This window comes from Phaethon aethereus (genome assembly GCF_964289735.1).
Source record: "Phaethon aethereus genome assembly, chromosome: 3".
Taxonomy (NCBI): Eukaryota; Metazoa; Chordata; class Aves; order Phaethontiformes; family Phaethontidae; genus Phaethon; species Phaethon aethereus.
Genome location: NC_138576.1, coordinates 2,191,922 through 2,207,168, shown reverse-complemented (window position 1 = coordinate 2,207,168; position 15,247 = coordinate 2,191,922). Strand labels below are relative to the sequence as shown.

At 54.2% G+C, this 15,247-nt stretch overlaps 1 protein-coding gene across 1 annotated transcript in view; it reads right to left on the bottom strand.

Annotated features, from left to right (window-relative positions):
• Positions 1–6,463: 6,463 nt before the first annotated feature.
• The window catches only part of EXTL3 (exostosin like glycosyltransferase 3), a gene marked incomplete at both ends in the record, with an annotated part of 34,514 nt that continues 25,730 nt past the window's right edge, over positions 6,464–15,247 (bottom strand). Inside the window, 4 exons of the mRNA XM_081998324.1 lie at positions 6,464–6,673; positions 8,568–8,696; positions 9,569–9,713; positions 12,733–12,860. Of these exons, the coding sequence (XP_081854450.1) occupies positions 6,464–6,673; positions 8,568–8,696; positions 9,569–9,713; positions 12,733–12,860 (612 nt within the window). The remainder of the gene's footprint in view (positions 6,674–8,567; positions 8,697–9,568; positions 9,714–12,732; positions 12,861–15,247) is intronic.

Here is a 15,247-nt window from a genome sequence, read left to right as displayed (position 1 = left end):
TGTTGGGTTTCTGCCACAGTGCCGCTCCAGGACTCACCGCATCCCCGGGCAGAGTTGGGCTCCGGGGAGGTGTTCACAAGGACGGGTTGCACTTGATCTAGGGTTGGGTTTTTTTTACTACATTTAATTAGTGGATTAAAACGAATGGTGACAATTATCCTTCCCTTGCAGGCACAACACTGAGCATAGGTCTTTTATTAATTGCCTTGCTAATAACTGCTCATTTCCCTCTGACTGCTCTTAATATTTACTATTTTGAGCCTCTAGATCACAGCGTGCCGCCGTCGGCCTGGCGCACACGTTCGCTGGGTGGCTGCGGGTGCTTTGCGGCGGTGTGAACTGCCTCTTCCGCTTCCCCCCTTCCCTCTTTACCTCCATTTGGTTGCGCCATGGACAAAACCCTGCTTCGCCCCGGGGTCTGAAGCCAAGACCAGGGCTCTTAATGTCCTTAACAATGTGCTTTAACTTTTGGTCAGCCCTGACGTGGTCAGGCAGTTGGACTAGGTGATCCGTGTAGGTCCCTTCTAACTGAAATTGTTCTACTCTTTACTCTACTCTACTCTACTCTACTCTACTCTACTCTACTCTACTCCTGCTCTGCTCTACTCTACTTCTACTCTACTCTATACTTCCATTCCATTCTATTCCAGCTTGGTATTTCCACTGCAGCTGAGTGGAACTCGGGGTTAAAAGCAGGACCTGGGGAGCAAGGCGGGTGATGGTTGACCCTCCCTCTGTGCTGGGCACTCATGGAAAGGCAGCAGCCCTTTGCTTTTTGGCTAACTTCTTAAAATCCCGTTTTTTCTTCCTAAAGCCTTTCACAGTTCGTTGCAGGCAGCAAGCCGGAGGTGTAAATCCTGCACATGGCTTAGCGCAGGCCCGGTGACATGCTCTGAAAAACTACATGGGTGTAGGGGTTTGTAATCCCCCCAGCACCATCTTTCCCCGCCAGTCCCGCTCCCCACATCGCCACATGCTCTTGAGTTTAAGCCTTTGCTTTTTTACAGCAGGAAAGCGATGCCGGGGTACGCAGGCTGCCCGGGCCTGCCGGTGGACGAGCGGTCACCTAAAGAACTTGGGAACGATGGACCCAGCGTGACCTCGGCTTTGCGATGCCGCCGGTGCCTGGCCCTGCAGGAGTGGTTTTCTGCATTTCCAGCTAGGGAAAAAGGAAAAAAACCACCAAACCAGTAATTTCCCTCTCCCCGCCTGTCTCAGCGTGGCCGCGGCACACGGCAGGGCCGTGGGAGGGTGCCGGCAGCCGTGCTGGGGGCTGCGGGTCCTTCCCCTGGGCTCTGGCAGGAGCTGGTTGCTTTTGTGGCACCGACAGGCGGAACGGAAACCGAGGGAGCCGTTTCAGTGAAATTGCCTTTATCAAGGAATGTGTCCTCTGAAGGGGAAAACTGAGAGCAGTTTCAGGGGAGAGGAGTGTAAAGCGCTTCCCCCTGCCCTCCCTCCTGGGAGAAGGGAATGAATTATTAGGGAGATTTACCCCCTCCTCCTCTCCCCAGTGTCTGTTCCCCCTCCCCAAGGTACAAACCCTCATATAGGGAAAAAAAGAAGAAAACCAAACAGGAGCCATGATGCTGCGGCTCGTCTCGCCAAGGTCACATCAGTTACAGCTGGAAAAATTATTTGCCTTAACTGGAGATTTTTACCTGCTGTGGGAGGGCTGGAAAAGCCCCATGAGCTGATCTGTTACAGTCGTCCCAGTGCCCAGGACGCTGCTGGGCCCATGGGGGAGCCGGACCCCCGACAGGGCGTCCCACCACCGCAGCCAGGTCCCTGCCTCTGAGCGCAGTTTTCTGCGCCCTGACACTGTTGGCCACGCCTCTCCCTCCAGCAGTGTTTTGGGGTGAGACCCCAGGCATTTGGGAGGCGGGTTCTGGGCAGAGCACCCACCTCCGTCCTGCCGGGATCAAAATAACTTGAGGTTTCCCTGAAACCTATCCTGGAAATAAAACCCAGCACGAACCACCCCTGTGGGGAAAAGCCTTTACCCCAAGGCAGCTGGGAAAACAAAGGGCACGTTTCCCACGGGAAGAGCAGTGAGGGCAGGTGGCCCAGATCCGGTGGGATTTCCAGCCCATGGCCCGGCCAGCTCCGTCCCCTTCCTCTGCTCCTCCCCGCAGGTTTGAAGCTGGTGGAAATCTGGTGAGAAATCATACGGATTTGCTTGGTCATCTCCACCTGAGCCTCCCGCACAGGAGGGGGACCAGGAGCATCCCCTGAGCCAGCGACGCGCCTTAGGGAAACGGCCCCTAAATTTCCTCCTCGCAGGACCCCAGGGCAGGGACGGGAAGGTTTGCAATCCCACCACCGGCTCGGCTGCCGTTGCCGTTGCACAACTCGTCCCGCGATGGCTTTCAGCACCACCCCAGGGCCACCATTCCGGACCAGCTCATCTGCCCCTTGCTCCTGCTCCCTCAGGAAATGCAAGCCTGGAGAGACGCTCATTTTCGGGGTGCCCGGGGCCACGGAACAGCACTGCTGCAAGCCCCATCCCAGTCCCAGCGCCGGTAAAGCAGGCACGGAGACGCTCTCAAGTTAAACTCTCCATTTATTGGATCCTTTTACAAAAAAACTCAACATTGTGCTCGTGTTGAAGGAGTGTTTCTTCTCTCTCATTTCTTGTTCTTGTTTGTTTAAACCTGGTGCTCACGGAGCAGTTAGCACAACCGCAGCGCAGGGGAGGGCAGGGGCTGTGCCATGCGACACGAACGGCACACGGGGGGGTCCGTGTCGCCGTAGACGACGCTATTTACAGCGAACGTGAGAAAAACCTCGCTCCGCACTCGGCACCCGCCGGCTGCAACCCCCGGTCCTGGGTGAAGCGGCAGAAATATGGGAAAAGGGAAAAGGCCTTTCCCTTGGGAAAGGTGCTGCCGCCCAGAGACCTTTCCCTCTGGGAGACCCCAGGCTGCTCTGTGCTGGAGCTGGGACGAATTGAACAACCTAACCTGAGCTTCAGAGTCACCCCGGGACGCCCTGGAAATGACGGGAGAGCGGTGGGCAGCGGTGGAGGATGACTGGGACGGTGGCGCAGGCTGGGCCGCTCTCCTGAAACTCCCTCTCCTCCCCGACGGTGGAGGAAAGCCTGAGGGCAGCTCAGATCCCAGCGTGTCTCAGGAGCAGAAAGTCGGGGTGTGAGTCACAAGTCTGTACTCCGTTTTGGTGTCTATTTGGGAAGATCTGGGAAAGAGGCACAGCAGCAGAGGACCGAGAGGGACAGCACCAGCCTGCGGGTGGGGAAGGAGATGCTCTCGCTGGCATTTAGTTTCCCCATGGCACCCCTGTCCCTCCCAACGCTGCCACTGCCGCCCAGCATGTCCCCCCGCATCAGCGACTCGCAGCACCCCTTTACCCCTTCACCCCCAAATCCTCCCCCTTTGGGGGGTCTTGGCACGGAGGAAACCATCCCACGACGGGCGAGGCGATCCAGTCACGCAGCCTCTCCCCGCTCAGCTGCGAGGCTCCGAGCCTGACCCCTGGCTACCGCCGCCCCGGGGATCCTCCGCATTTTCCTTTGGGCAAGAGTTGAGCATCTTAAGAGCCTGGGAAGAAGAACAATTTGCATTTCCACCGCTGATCTTCACATCTCTACCAGCCTTGAGACGAAACGCACCAACAGAAAGGAAGAAACTCCCAACCTCGGGCTTGCTGCCAGCTCCGACCGCAGCCAAGCAACGAGGCTCCAGCAAACCCCAACCGCCTGGCGCGAACGGCACGTCCCCGTGTTCCAAGCTCCCTCTGTTACAGGCTCTCACCAGAATACTAAAATTCTGTTTTACATTTTCAAAGGTTTAGGTATTTTCAAAGGTTTTTTGAAAATAAGTTGCCGAGAAGTGTTTCTCTATTTGTTTAAAGTGCAATCCACAGCTGCCGGCACCCGCCCGTACTCCTGTTTGGCTCCTGCAGAGGGGTGGGAAAGGCGGAGCTGCCTCCACCCTTGGCTGACACCAGGGACCTGTGCCGTCCGTGAGTGACTGCATCGCTGCTAACGAAGCACCTATTAACAAGGGAGGAATTAAAGCCAGCGGTAAGAGTGTCAGGGCCCTTGGGGATGCTGAAGCTGGTGCAGCTGCTGCTCAGTGCCATGTTTCCACCCCAAGCAGGGGCAGAAAACGTCCTTCCAGGTGTTTCGAGGCCTCGCAGGCGTCTCCAATCACACTTTTAAAGAGATGGTGAGCCTCCACATGCTCTGTTTTGAGCACTGGATGTTAAAATAAAAAGAGAGTGGAAAGGAAAAAAAACCATACGGAGAGGAGAAGATCCCTTGGTCTGTATTTTGCTGCCGTCTGTAGTGCTGGTGAAGGCACGAGCCGTCGGCTCTGCTGGGGATGGGCTGCCCCTTCCCTTCCCCTCGCCAAGGAGCAGGTGTTGGTGACCGCCAGCCACGGGGCCGACATGAAAAATGGCTGAAACGTGGCTGGAGAGGCCACTTGACACCCTGACGCGAGGTGCAGGCTGCAGGACAGGAGCGTGCACGGGGCTGACCTTGCGAGTAAGCCCAGGAGCTGCTGACGGACCATCTCCGCTCCTGCTCTGGGACACACCGGAGGCACAACTGGGTGGTACCATCCTGTTGCTGCAGGGCGCCGGGATGCTGAGCTGCAACCTCAGTGGAAGTTGGGCCAGGAAAACTGGGGACACTGACGCGAATCACGCAAGTTTCACCTTCACCCAGCAAGAGCTTCTCCAGGCTGCCCTTAAACATCTAGAATGCCTTGAGGGAGAACATCACTCGGGAGAGGGCAACCCATGTCCTTCCCACCTCTTGCGGGTCGGGATTGAAGCAGCACGGAGCGGCGAGTCAAGCCCAGAGGTCGGGCAATCACACGGACCCAACGGTGTTTCGCTTTGGTGGCAGAGAAACCAGCTCCAGAAACAGCCCCGTGAACGCCATCCCAGCGGCACCGCGCCAAGGAAAGCTCTCGGTGGGATTAACCTTCAAACGCAGCCCAGGGCCAGGGCACGAGGGTGGAGGGGATGGAGGTTTAAGGCAGTTATGCTGAGGCCCACAGGCAAACCCGATGTGGGCACGTTTTGCTCTGGGGTGAGAGACGAGGGACGAGGCAGAGCGGGGACTCCGGCCCACGGTGCAGCCCCGGCTCCGGCACACGCAGGCTGGGCTGGCGCTTGGCTTCGGCCCCGCTCGGCTGCGCACGGAGGGTGAGTGTCTTCTCCTTCCTCCACTCTGCAACTTGCGAAGCGACCTCAAGAGAAAGCCCCGATACCCCGACTCCCATCGCGCCGGCACCGAGAGCTGAACTACCGCCCGCTCCCCCGGCAGGGTCCGGGCAGCGGGAAGAGCTGTCTCTTGGCAGACTGCCTCTGCACTTGGATGCTTTCGGGAAAGAGGTTTATTTTATCAGCAAAGGCTCCTGTAGCTGATCTCAGGGTGCTACCGGAGCAGATCTCCAGGGCCACTGAATGGCAGGAGGAAAAGTCCCAAAGCGCTTGTGAAAAGGCCAGGCCAGACTCAGAGACTCCCCGCAGCTGTAGAAAACGGCGGGCCAAGGCAGCCCGCTCGAACGCACGAGCCTGGGGCATTGCCAGCCCCTGCTGCGCTGCAGCTGGACCATTCCCAAGCCCCAGACACGCTCCCTTGTCATCGGAGATTTAGCAGCACCTGCGGTGTGCCGCGCGGGGTGGGAAAAGACACCGAGAACGTGACCGCAGCAGCCGAACTCCCCTGTGGCTCCGGCACAGGATGCGGCACGGTGCCGGGAGCTGGGGAAGGACCCTCCAGGTCCAACCTCTTTCCCTCTCCACAGGCGGGGCTCAGGGTGGCGAGCAGAGCAGAGCAAAGAACTCGTCACCAGCCGACACCTGAAAGTCCTCAGTAGTAGCCACAGGGCGAGACGAGCCTGGATGTGGTGTGCGGGAGAAGGGCTGCCCCGCGGGAGAAAGGGATGGGGACAACAGTGGTGGCCGGAGCTGCCTCGACGCTGGGAATAACCTCTCTGCAGTCAAACACCTCCAACCTGGCCTTGCCACGGTCCCCACTGAGTGGGAAGACAGAACCAGAGGGGGAAAGGGAGTGGGGGGGGGGGAAGGAAACAAGAAAAAAAAAAGAAAAGCCGCACGCGGCAAATCTAAAACACTTTCATTTTAAATAACATTAATTATAATTAAAAAGAACGGTTGCCCTTGGCTAGGGAAGGGGCAGAGCCACTAGCCAACGTGTCATTCCTCAGTGTACGATCCTAGGGAGTGTCTTTACAGAAGCCGTGAGATCCTGTTCCCTGTCGGTTGGTCGAGTCGCTGTGGGGAGAGCGGGAAGGGAGGGGGAAATGTGCCCGTCCAAATCCAGGACGTCCCTTTTGCTCCGTGGGGGGAGGCCGGAGTCAATAGCAAAAGGTGTTTTGCACTCGCAGCCCCATCAAAAAAGCCACCCTCTGCCCTCACCCGCCTCCGGCCAATGTTCGGAGCGCCGAGGGCACCCAGCTGCCTCCCGCTTTTAGATGAACTTGAAGCATTTTGTCTTGTCGTGGGGCAGGCGGGTCTTGAAGAGGACCGAGTCCACGCGGAACTGGGTGTACAGGAGGGGCATGTACCCGTACACCTTGACGAAGAAGTTGATGCACTTGTGTCGCTCGTGGAAGTGAGAGTCGTCGTGCGAGAGCGCCTGGGGGCACCCAGGGCAGCGGAAAGTCCAGCGGGAAGTCACCTGCAACGAGAGGGACAAAGACGGTCACTGCCAAGCTGCCCACAGCACCCCGGCCGGGGGGGACGCCCTGCCTGCGCCCGAGGCACCGCGCAGGAGGCTTGGCCTGATGTCCTGCGTGATGCGCTGCAGACCGGGCACAAATTTGGTCGTGCTCTCCCCAGCTGCTGGGTGTCCCTTGAAGGGTGTCCAGGCAAGGAAGGACATGGTCCACACCAGCTCTGTTAGAGCAGAGGCTTAAAGGGGGACATGATGATCTACTAACGCTTAGTTACTTTCTTCTGGTTTAACGTTTGAGAAGCTGTTTCAGGGAAAAAAAAGACCTTGAGACAGAAACTCCTTTCCTTTTGCTGGCTACAGATAGAATCACAGAAGGGTTTGGGTGGGAAGGGGCCGTTAAGGTCCATCTAGTCCCACCCCTGCAGTGAGCAGGGACATCTTCAACCAGAGCAGGTTGCTCAGAGCCCCGGTCCAGCCTGACCTGGGGTGTTTCCAGGGATGGGGCATCCACCACCTCTCTGGGCAACCTGGGACAGGGGTTCACCACCCTCAGTGGGAAAAATTTCTTCCCTATATCTAGTCTGAATCTCCCCTCTTTTAGTTTAAAACCGTTACCCCTTGTCCTGTTGCTACAGGCCCTGCTAAACAGTCTGTCCCCATCTTTCTCCTCACCCACTCCAAGCCCTGGCAGCTGCACAAGGTCTCCCTGGAGCCTTCTCTGCTCCAGGCTGAACCTCCCAGCTCTCCCAGCCTGTCCTCCCAGCAGAACTGTTCCAGCCCTTGGAGCGTTGCTGGGGCCTCCTCTGGCCCCGCTCCAGCAGGTCCATGTCTCTCCTGTGCCGAGGGCTCCAGAGCTGGACGCAGCACTGCAGGGGGGTCTGCCCAGAGCAGGGCAGAGGGGCAGAACGCCCTCCCTCGCCCTGCTGGCCAGAGATGCTACAAAAGAATTAGCAATTTGGGGCGCCTCTTGTTTTAGGCACCCAGAGTAAGATCTTTGGAGGGGGCTCCAGTTCTCAGGAGGTGCTGAGGGCCACCTGTTGATTAAAGGGCCTCCTTGTCTGTCTTCAATCAGACATCCCGTTGCAGTGCGCTTTGGTTTTGGTCTGATTCTCCTCTCAGCTGCACCAACTCCACAACCTCCACTTCACAGTAGCTCCAGATGGGAAGAATACCACACAGAAAAGCCCACCCATCATATTTATGGTCAAGACCCATCTCCAAGGCAGCTGGCCTGTGACAGTGAGACATATGCAGGGCTGTAAAGAGCGGTTTGCCAGCAGCGATAAAGAGCAGAATGATCTGCATCCGAAATTCATGCTCAAAATTTCAACATTCATTTACCGCTGGGCAGGGAAATTTCAGCCACGCTGCAGTGTTTGGACCAACAGCCCTCCACACACAGATAAGCCTAAATGCCTCTGGAAAACTACACAAGATCAGCACTGAAATAATTCCTACTTGTGCTGTATGTTACAGAAAGAAGGAAATTTGTCTTTTTGGGATCAGCTGCTCAGCAGGGCCTTTGCTCAGCCAGGAAACCCTCCGGTCTGAGCTGCAGTTGTAAGTCAAACCCCAGTTCATCCACTTGCGCTGGCAGGGATGTGGCTGCTTCTAAGGGCTGCACTGAGTTTTCACACCTTTTTGAACACACACGATGTCTCCTCGAGGCTGGAGAGGGGACGCACTGACAGTTTCGAGCACGTCACTACTGCAGCACTTCAGAGATGCGACGCAGCCGGATTCTGGTAGAGGCAGCATGTGCTGCACAGCACAGCTTCTGCGCTCAACGGGAGCTGGATTTCCCCCGAGCAGAACAGCCTCCTTTCAGAGACATCAAAACAACCACTGTTTCTCTGGAAACACGAAGCCCAGTACAAGCTTCTGCTCGGTGCTTTACCTTTATGGGAGGTTTTCTCGTCAGGTGAGAGACCAGGAAGTTCATGGCGATGTCCTCGCAGTTGATGTATTCGTCCACCATGTCACGGATGGCTTGTGGCATCACGTAGGAGTACAGGTAGGCGTAGTACTGGAAAGGATAAAAAGGTGCAACGTTGCTCAAGGTGGTCCCAAGCAGAGAGCTCAGGGAAGCCACTGGAGAAACTCTACGTAACGGAGTTAATCTTGCACCAAGGAGATCTGCTGTAGCCACAGCGGCAGCAAATTTAGCCTACAGCCACCACCCTCGCCGAGTCCTGAGGCTCCTGTAACCTCAGAAATCGAGAAACAATGATTTCAGCCCCCTCAGATCTTGCTGTCTTTGCTGCTGCAGAGTCAGCACCACAGTGGTAGCTGGTGGATTACCTTCCCACTGCTATGTGATGGCTCAGGATAGCCCTCTCAGAAAAAAAGCCCATCCTTTTCTCGAGGTCTGTTTGCCCGCTGTTGCCTCTTCCACACACAGAAGCACACATCACGGAGCCACTTTCTGCACTCCTCCCTTCCAACAGAAATCAGCCACCTCCCACACCTACCAGCCAGCCCGTGCCACCACGCAGCTGCAGAGACCCATGACTTTCCCACAAATTACCCCTTGCAACACTGGGAGTCTGTAAGATTAAAGATGCTACAGTAAAGACGCAGGGCAGGGAATCCCATGGCGGCCTCGCCCTCACCATGACCGAGAGCATTGCCGAAACGCGCTCGGCCCCGCACTCCATCCGCCTGCTTCAGCGCTGTGGTGCTCCTCGCGTGGCACAAACATACACTGCTCCTCGAGGAGACCGTTCACTGGGACACAGACCAGTTGCGGGCTGTTTCAGTTTGGAAGCGAGGGAAAAGGAGTGGTGAGCTCCAAAATTTGTTCTTAAAAAAAAAAAAAATACAACCCCCAAACATACAGACTCTGGTTACTCTGAGAAGGAAGTGAAAGCTCAGGGCTTTGTGGCCGTGGTATCTCACCTTATGGAAGAAGGCAGCACCAGTGAGCACCATAGAGAGCTCGCAAGAGTAGTTAGAGTTGTAGAGCCAGGACTGATGGGGGATGTCCCACGCGTGGTAGCGCCCTGGGAAGCCAACGATGCGGTCCCTTGCCTCTCTCCAGACGCTGCAAACACAAAACCTTTCAGTGAGATACAAACCCAGCGAGCCCGTGCACAGATGAGCACGGCTCTGGCTGACAGCCACTACACACAGGAGCATGCCCTTGACGCCAACGGACGGCTCCCAAGGGGGGTTGCAGGTGATGGAGGTGCCCCTACTTTAAAAAGTTTGGCAACTGCTCATCCGAAGAACGGCCAACATACAATTGTAGCTTGGGCAAAAAGAATAAACGTTAAAATGTGCAACTATCTTACTTTGAAGTCCTCTTTTTAAAAAAAAATAAAATTACAGAAAATTCCAACATGCAAAAGACATCTTTTTATGTAGGCTGTTGAGTACAAGCTCGCCCACCTCCACAGCACCGAAGCTCCACTTCAGTAGGACCGACTGGCCATCACACCTGCCTGACACATGAACAAGGTCTCTCCCCAAGATAAATTTGATTTCTTTCCTGTCGTAGTGCAGGAAAGGGCTGAACACAGAAATCTTGGCTTTTAACGGACAGGCAGAATTTGTTGACCTTCTCTTGTTAAAGGTTAAAAGCTGTTGGATGTGAACTGAGGCATCCCTTGGCCAACCTTCCCAAGCACGGCTGTGAGCACAAACCAACGTTGCTTGGCACAAAGCTGAGCTTCTCATCTCAGTCCTCTCCTAGAGGCACATTCGAGTTGCTTATCCACAGGGAAAGTGCTCCTAACTCACAAATAAGGGATTTTCTAATTCATAAGAGCTGTTCTGTAGATTTAAAAGAGCTAACAAAAAAGCCCAACAGCCCCAAACTAATTTCTGAATGACACAGAGAATGGAAAACTTAAGACCTCAGATGGAGAGGCAGAGAAAGAGGCAGTGAAAGCCAGCAAGACGGGAAACTCTTCTGTTTGCCACCACCTTCCCGCAGCCCGTGCAAGGGGCACCCCTGCACGACACATACACCAGTGCTGCTTCTCTCTTATTTCCCGCTACAAGAAGCCCATTGCAGCCAGGGCTTGGCCTGGGAGGAACCCAGTGTCTCCTGGCCTCCCTCCCCAAATCCCTGGCACTTTCCATCTCCCAGAAGCTCAGTTTCCTCCTCTGTAAAGTCAAGATAAACATCCAAAGAAGACTAGAAGAAACAATTCCCAAGTGGGAGCCTGTTGGACACAGAAAGGTTTTCCCTTCTTCACAGGCACAAAACAGGGCAGAAAGTGGCCTTTTTGGTTTTTTCCCTCATGTGTATGCGAGCTCCTCCCGCAAATCCTGTTCCTGCAGAGAGCTACAGAAGCGATGGCTGCAGGGCAATTGCAGGCTGCTGAAGAGGCCGAGTTTCCGGGAGCCCTGAGCTCTCATTACACTTACTGACACAGCCAGGAGCAAAGATGAGTTTATTGTTATATCCTCAACTCAGATTAATGAAAGTCTGATATAACCTGGTAATGAAAACCAAGTAATTAACACTGCCAGCAGCTTCCCTGGTACCATCCTCCCAGCAAGTACTTGTTTGCTGCAGTTTCTGTCAATCCAATGTGATTGTTTTGAAAAGCCGGAGTCGAAACTACTCATTCCCTTTCACTTCTCCCACATCTCGCTTTCCTACGAACATGACACTTGTTCCTTCCCAGCTCAGCCAGAAAAATAAGGATTTCTCTGGAGAATCGTTTTGGGTGTGCTACTCAGAAAGGTTTGCTCAGGGGTTCCCACCTCCAGCTCACTCCTGAGCAGCAAACAGAACAAGAAGAGGCTTTTGGCCCCAAGAATTACAGCCCAAAGCTAAGTTTCAACAAAACACAGTTGTTATGGGCAGAGGTTCACTCAGCTGCCCAGACACCGTCTCTATCCTGGCTGAACATGTTAACACAGGGAGGCTTTGTGGGAACAAGGTGTTTGTAAGCAGGATACGAGTGAGAATAATACATGGCACTTATAATTTTAATTTGATGCTCTCCATGGCTAATCGGTAAAGCCTCAGCCAGGCGCTGTGGATGAGCGAAGGAAAAGGGAGACCAAAGAGGGGGAGAAAACAGCCAAGTTCAGATAAAGAGCCTGAAACGGGGCATGGAAGGGAAGCCAGGAGTCCTGACGCCTACTCCCCTGCTTTAATCACTTTAACACCTCATTTCTCATCTCTCAGAGAGACCTTGTTGGGTTTCCAGGCATTTTGTGCCTTTTAATCTTCCTCCCAAACGTGAGTCAACATGTTTCAGTGAGATCAGAGAGCTGGTCCCCGTCTCCCGCCCCCCAGCCAGCTGCTGGGTGCTCTTGGATTAGCAATCGGAGCCCCCGCTCCCGGCCCGGCGGGCTGACGAGCCACAGCCAAATGAGTGCCAGCACTCTCTCCTCATGCCATCCTCACTCCCTGGAGCCTCTTTGGCAGTCGGCGAGGTTTAGCTGGACGAGAAACATCCCACGGCAGGAGCCCACATAACTGCTTTCTCTCTTGGCCCTGTAATCAGGAGGCTTTTTTGCCAGGGCAAAGTGAAGGGAAAACATAGATGCTGGAGCAGAAGAGGGGTGGGAATGACAACAACCAGCACCAGCCTTTTCTGTGTAACATCTGCCTTTTCCTTGCTCTGCAGAAAAAAATGCCAAAAGACCTGTCACATCCCAGTGTCACACCGAGCACCAAGGACGGCAGCCCACTGTGAGCATCGTGTCCTGCAGCAGCTGCGAATGTCCTGGCCTTGCCAACGGCACGTGAAGGATGGGGTGCAACAGCCTCTTTGATTTGTTTTCCAGCTTCCTTCCACCCTAGGAAGCCATGTACCCCCAAAACATTATCAGCAAAAGCCAAAGAGTCGAGGTTAAGAAGCCTGAGACTCGGGCTTGCCTGGAAAACCTGAAAGCAGCTCACCCGCCTGCACTCATTAAACAGTTCATTACCGCGTGTTACTCCTCCAACAAATTGAGTTGGAAAGCCATGGGAAGGGATATGCTAGTCCTAATTCTGTCCCCAGCTTTAGCCATGAGGCCACGCTGCACCTGAGCAGAGCCTGGATGCAGAAGACATCAGTTTGGGTCCAAAGGCTACGTGCGCAGCGGCTACTCACCGGAACCCGAACATGATCTCGTCATGGCGAAGGTGAGCATCGTCATCAATGGACAGGATGGCCTCTGTCTCGATCTCGTCCCATGGTAGGAACCGGTTGTTCAGGCTGTTTTTCTCTGTGCGGACAACCTAAGAGATGAACACACAAATAGTTATGGCAGCTGTATGTGCACAAGCGAAGAGATTTAGGGGCTGGGGCTGCACACTCCAGCTGCAGCAGTCCAGCATTTCAGCACTGCTTCGTAGCCCTTGTGATAGGAAAATGCTTTCTAAGCAAAAAGCATCAGCTCGCTCTGGTGCCAGGTGCAGCTTCCAGACCTTCTACCTGCCAGCACCCACCCGTCTCACAGGACTGCCGAAGCCGAACCCAAGCCCCGTGGTACCAGGTGCCAGCTGTAACGGCGGTGCTTGCGGCCGCCTGCCCTCTCGTGCGCAGGAGCGTAGCTCTGCGATAATGAAGAGAGGGAAACACAGCAGCCACGGCCCGTCTCTCCTACGGCCGCTGAAGAAGTGGCCCTTACAGCATTTCTCCAGCACTGATCCGAACTGTTTCTGCAACTATCCACGCTTTCTGCCTTGGACACCACTCGTTTACAACACCTCCCTCTCTCAAAACTCTTCCAACACCGCCACTGTGCAACTTCCCTCATCCCCAGCCACATACATATAAAATCAGACTGAATTTCTCCCTCTTCTTGACTGCCCCTTCCACGCTGAACCCTTTCTCTCCCTTGCTCTTACACTTTTCACCTTCCTTGTCTGATTTATTGTCACTCAGTTCATCCCAGCTTCCCGTCCCATTCAATCCCTCCAGTCTTTTCTTTGGCTCTCCTCTGAACAATCTCTCTTGATTTAAAAATAAAGTCCAGCCTGGTGAAAAGAATAAGGCGTCACAGCAATAAAACTCCATTAAATAAGATTACATTTGATCACATAAAAAAAGCCCACACTGAAACCATTAACAGTGGAAAATATTTGTATCGGGGATCTGCATGACAGCTGGTACGATTAAATTCCCGTGTAAAGCCAGTGTTAGTGCTTTCATCTGTCAATAGCTGCTGGGGGGGGGAAATGGAACATTCAACAAGAACACATTAAAATATTTCACTGACGATCCATCAAAAGCACGAACAATTTATTGCAGGGAGGTGAACAAATTATGCAGCTCTAAGCTGTGGTGGAGCAGGGCCAGAGCGGAGCCGGCGGCACTCCCACCCCAGGAGGGCTGCGATGCAATTAGTGCCCGTAGGAGAAGGCAAAATCAGAGACAGACAATGCCGGCACAGGAATTTCTTCCCCCTCTCCCTCCCGAGATGGAGAAGAATGACAAAAATCAGCATGGCATTGGTATTTACTTTCAGAGTTAGCGTGAGCCAGCAGATGCTCCCACGGGTATCTTCTCTATCTGGGAACTGCTGGAAAAGAAGAAGTTCCAGGAATCATGGTGGGAATGGGCGATGGTGAGGGAAGTGGGAGAGGAGGCAACTCCGCACACTGATGTGGGGGAGGCAGCTGGTAAGACACGAATCAAAAAACCAGGAGGTTTGGAACGGTATGGCCCTAAGGCACTGGCCTAGGAAGCCAAGGAAGACCTGGACACAAGAAGGTGAGTGCAAGCTTTGAGAACATCACCTCCGCAGAAGCATCACCAAACCCAAGACACCTCTGGATGTGTCAACCGGTAAAGGACAGGAGCCAAGAGCAGTGCCCAGATTGTTGACAAGGAGAATTTAAATCTCTCCTACATCGCCACGGCTGTATCTGTAACTGGCTTTAGCAAGCGCAAGTGCTCTTGCAGCGGCACCAGGAAGACCAGGCCTGCTGGCTCAGAAAAAGGGGATGTGGCTCCAACCGGAGCAGCTGGGCCCCGCTCAGACATGCTTTTTTGACTGGAAGAGCACTTTGGCAAACCAATACGACAAAACCAAAAACATTGCCCAGGGCAGCAAAGCAGACCTTGGTGCTGGCTGCTGAATGCCGCCAGTGGGACACGGTCATTTCACTTTTTTAATTAAAAGCCATTAGCCCCAATTTCCAGCTCTTTTTCTACTTAATCAATCGTCCAGTGCATCACAGCATTTGCAGGATCCATTTTTATTACATAGAGTAGTTAAACGCCTTAGGAAATGTTCTGCCTCCCACATGTGGCCGGCTCCTTTCCTGGTCAGCGTGCAGGCAGCCCACCCCACACCCCACCTCTCAACTGCTTCATGAAGTCTTCAGGATCAGCAGCATCTGCAAAAATGACCTGAGAGGAGCTTTCACGGTTTCTGACACAGACAAGGGCCTCTCCGCTAAATTCAGGCCTGGACCAGTTGGGAACTGGTCATCACTCTCTCCAGCTCAACAACGCTGTAAGATGGGCTTCTGAAATCAGCACTGTTTCTCCTGATGAAGTCTTGTGACCACCAATTTTTTTCTCCCGTTGCAGATCCTGCCTTCTAGGAAGCTTGCAAACTTATTAAAACCAGGACCGATACATAATTCGGCCTTCTGCTCAAGAGTACGTGCCACGC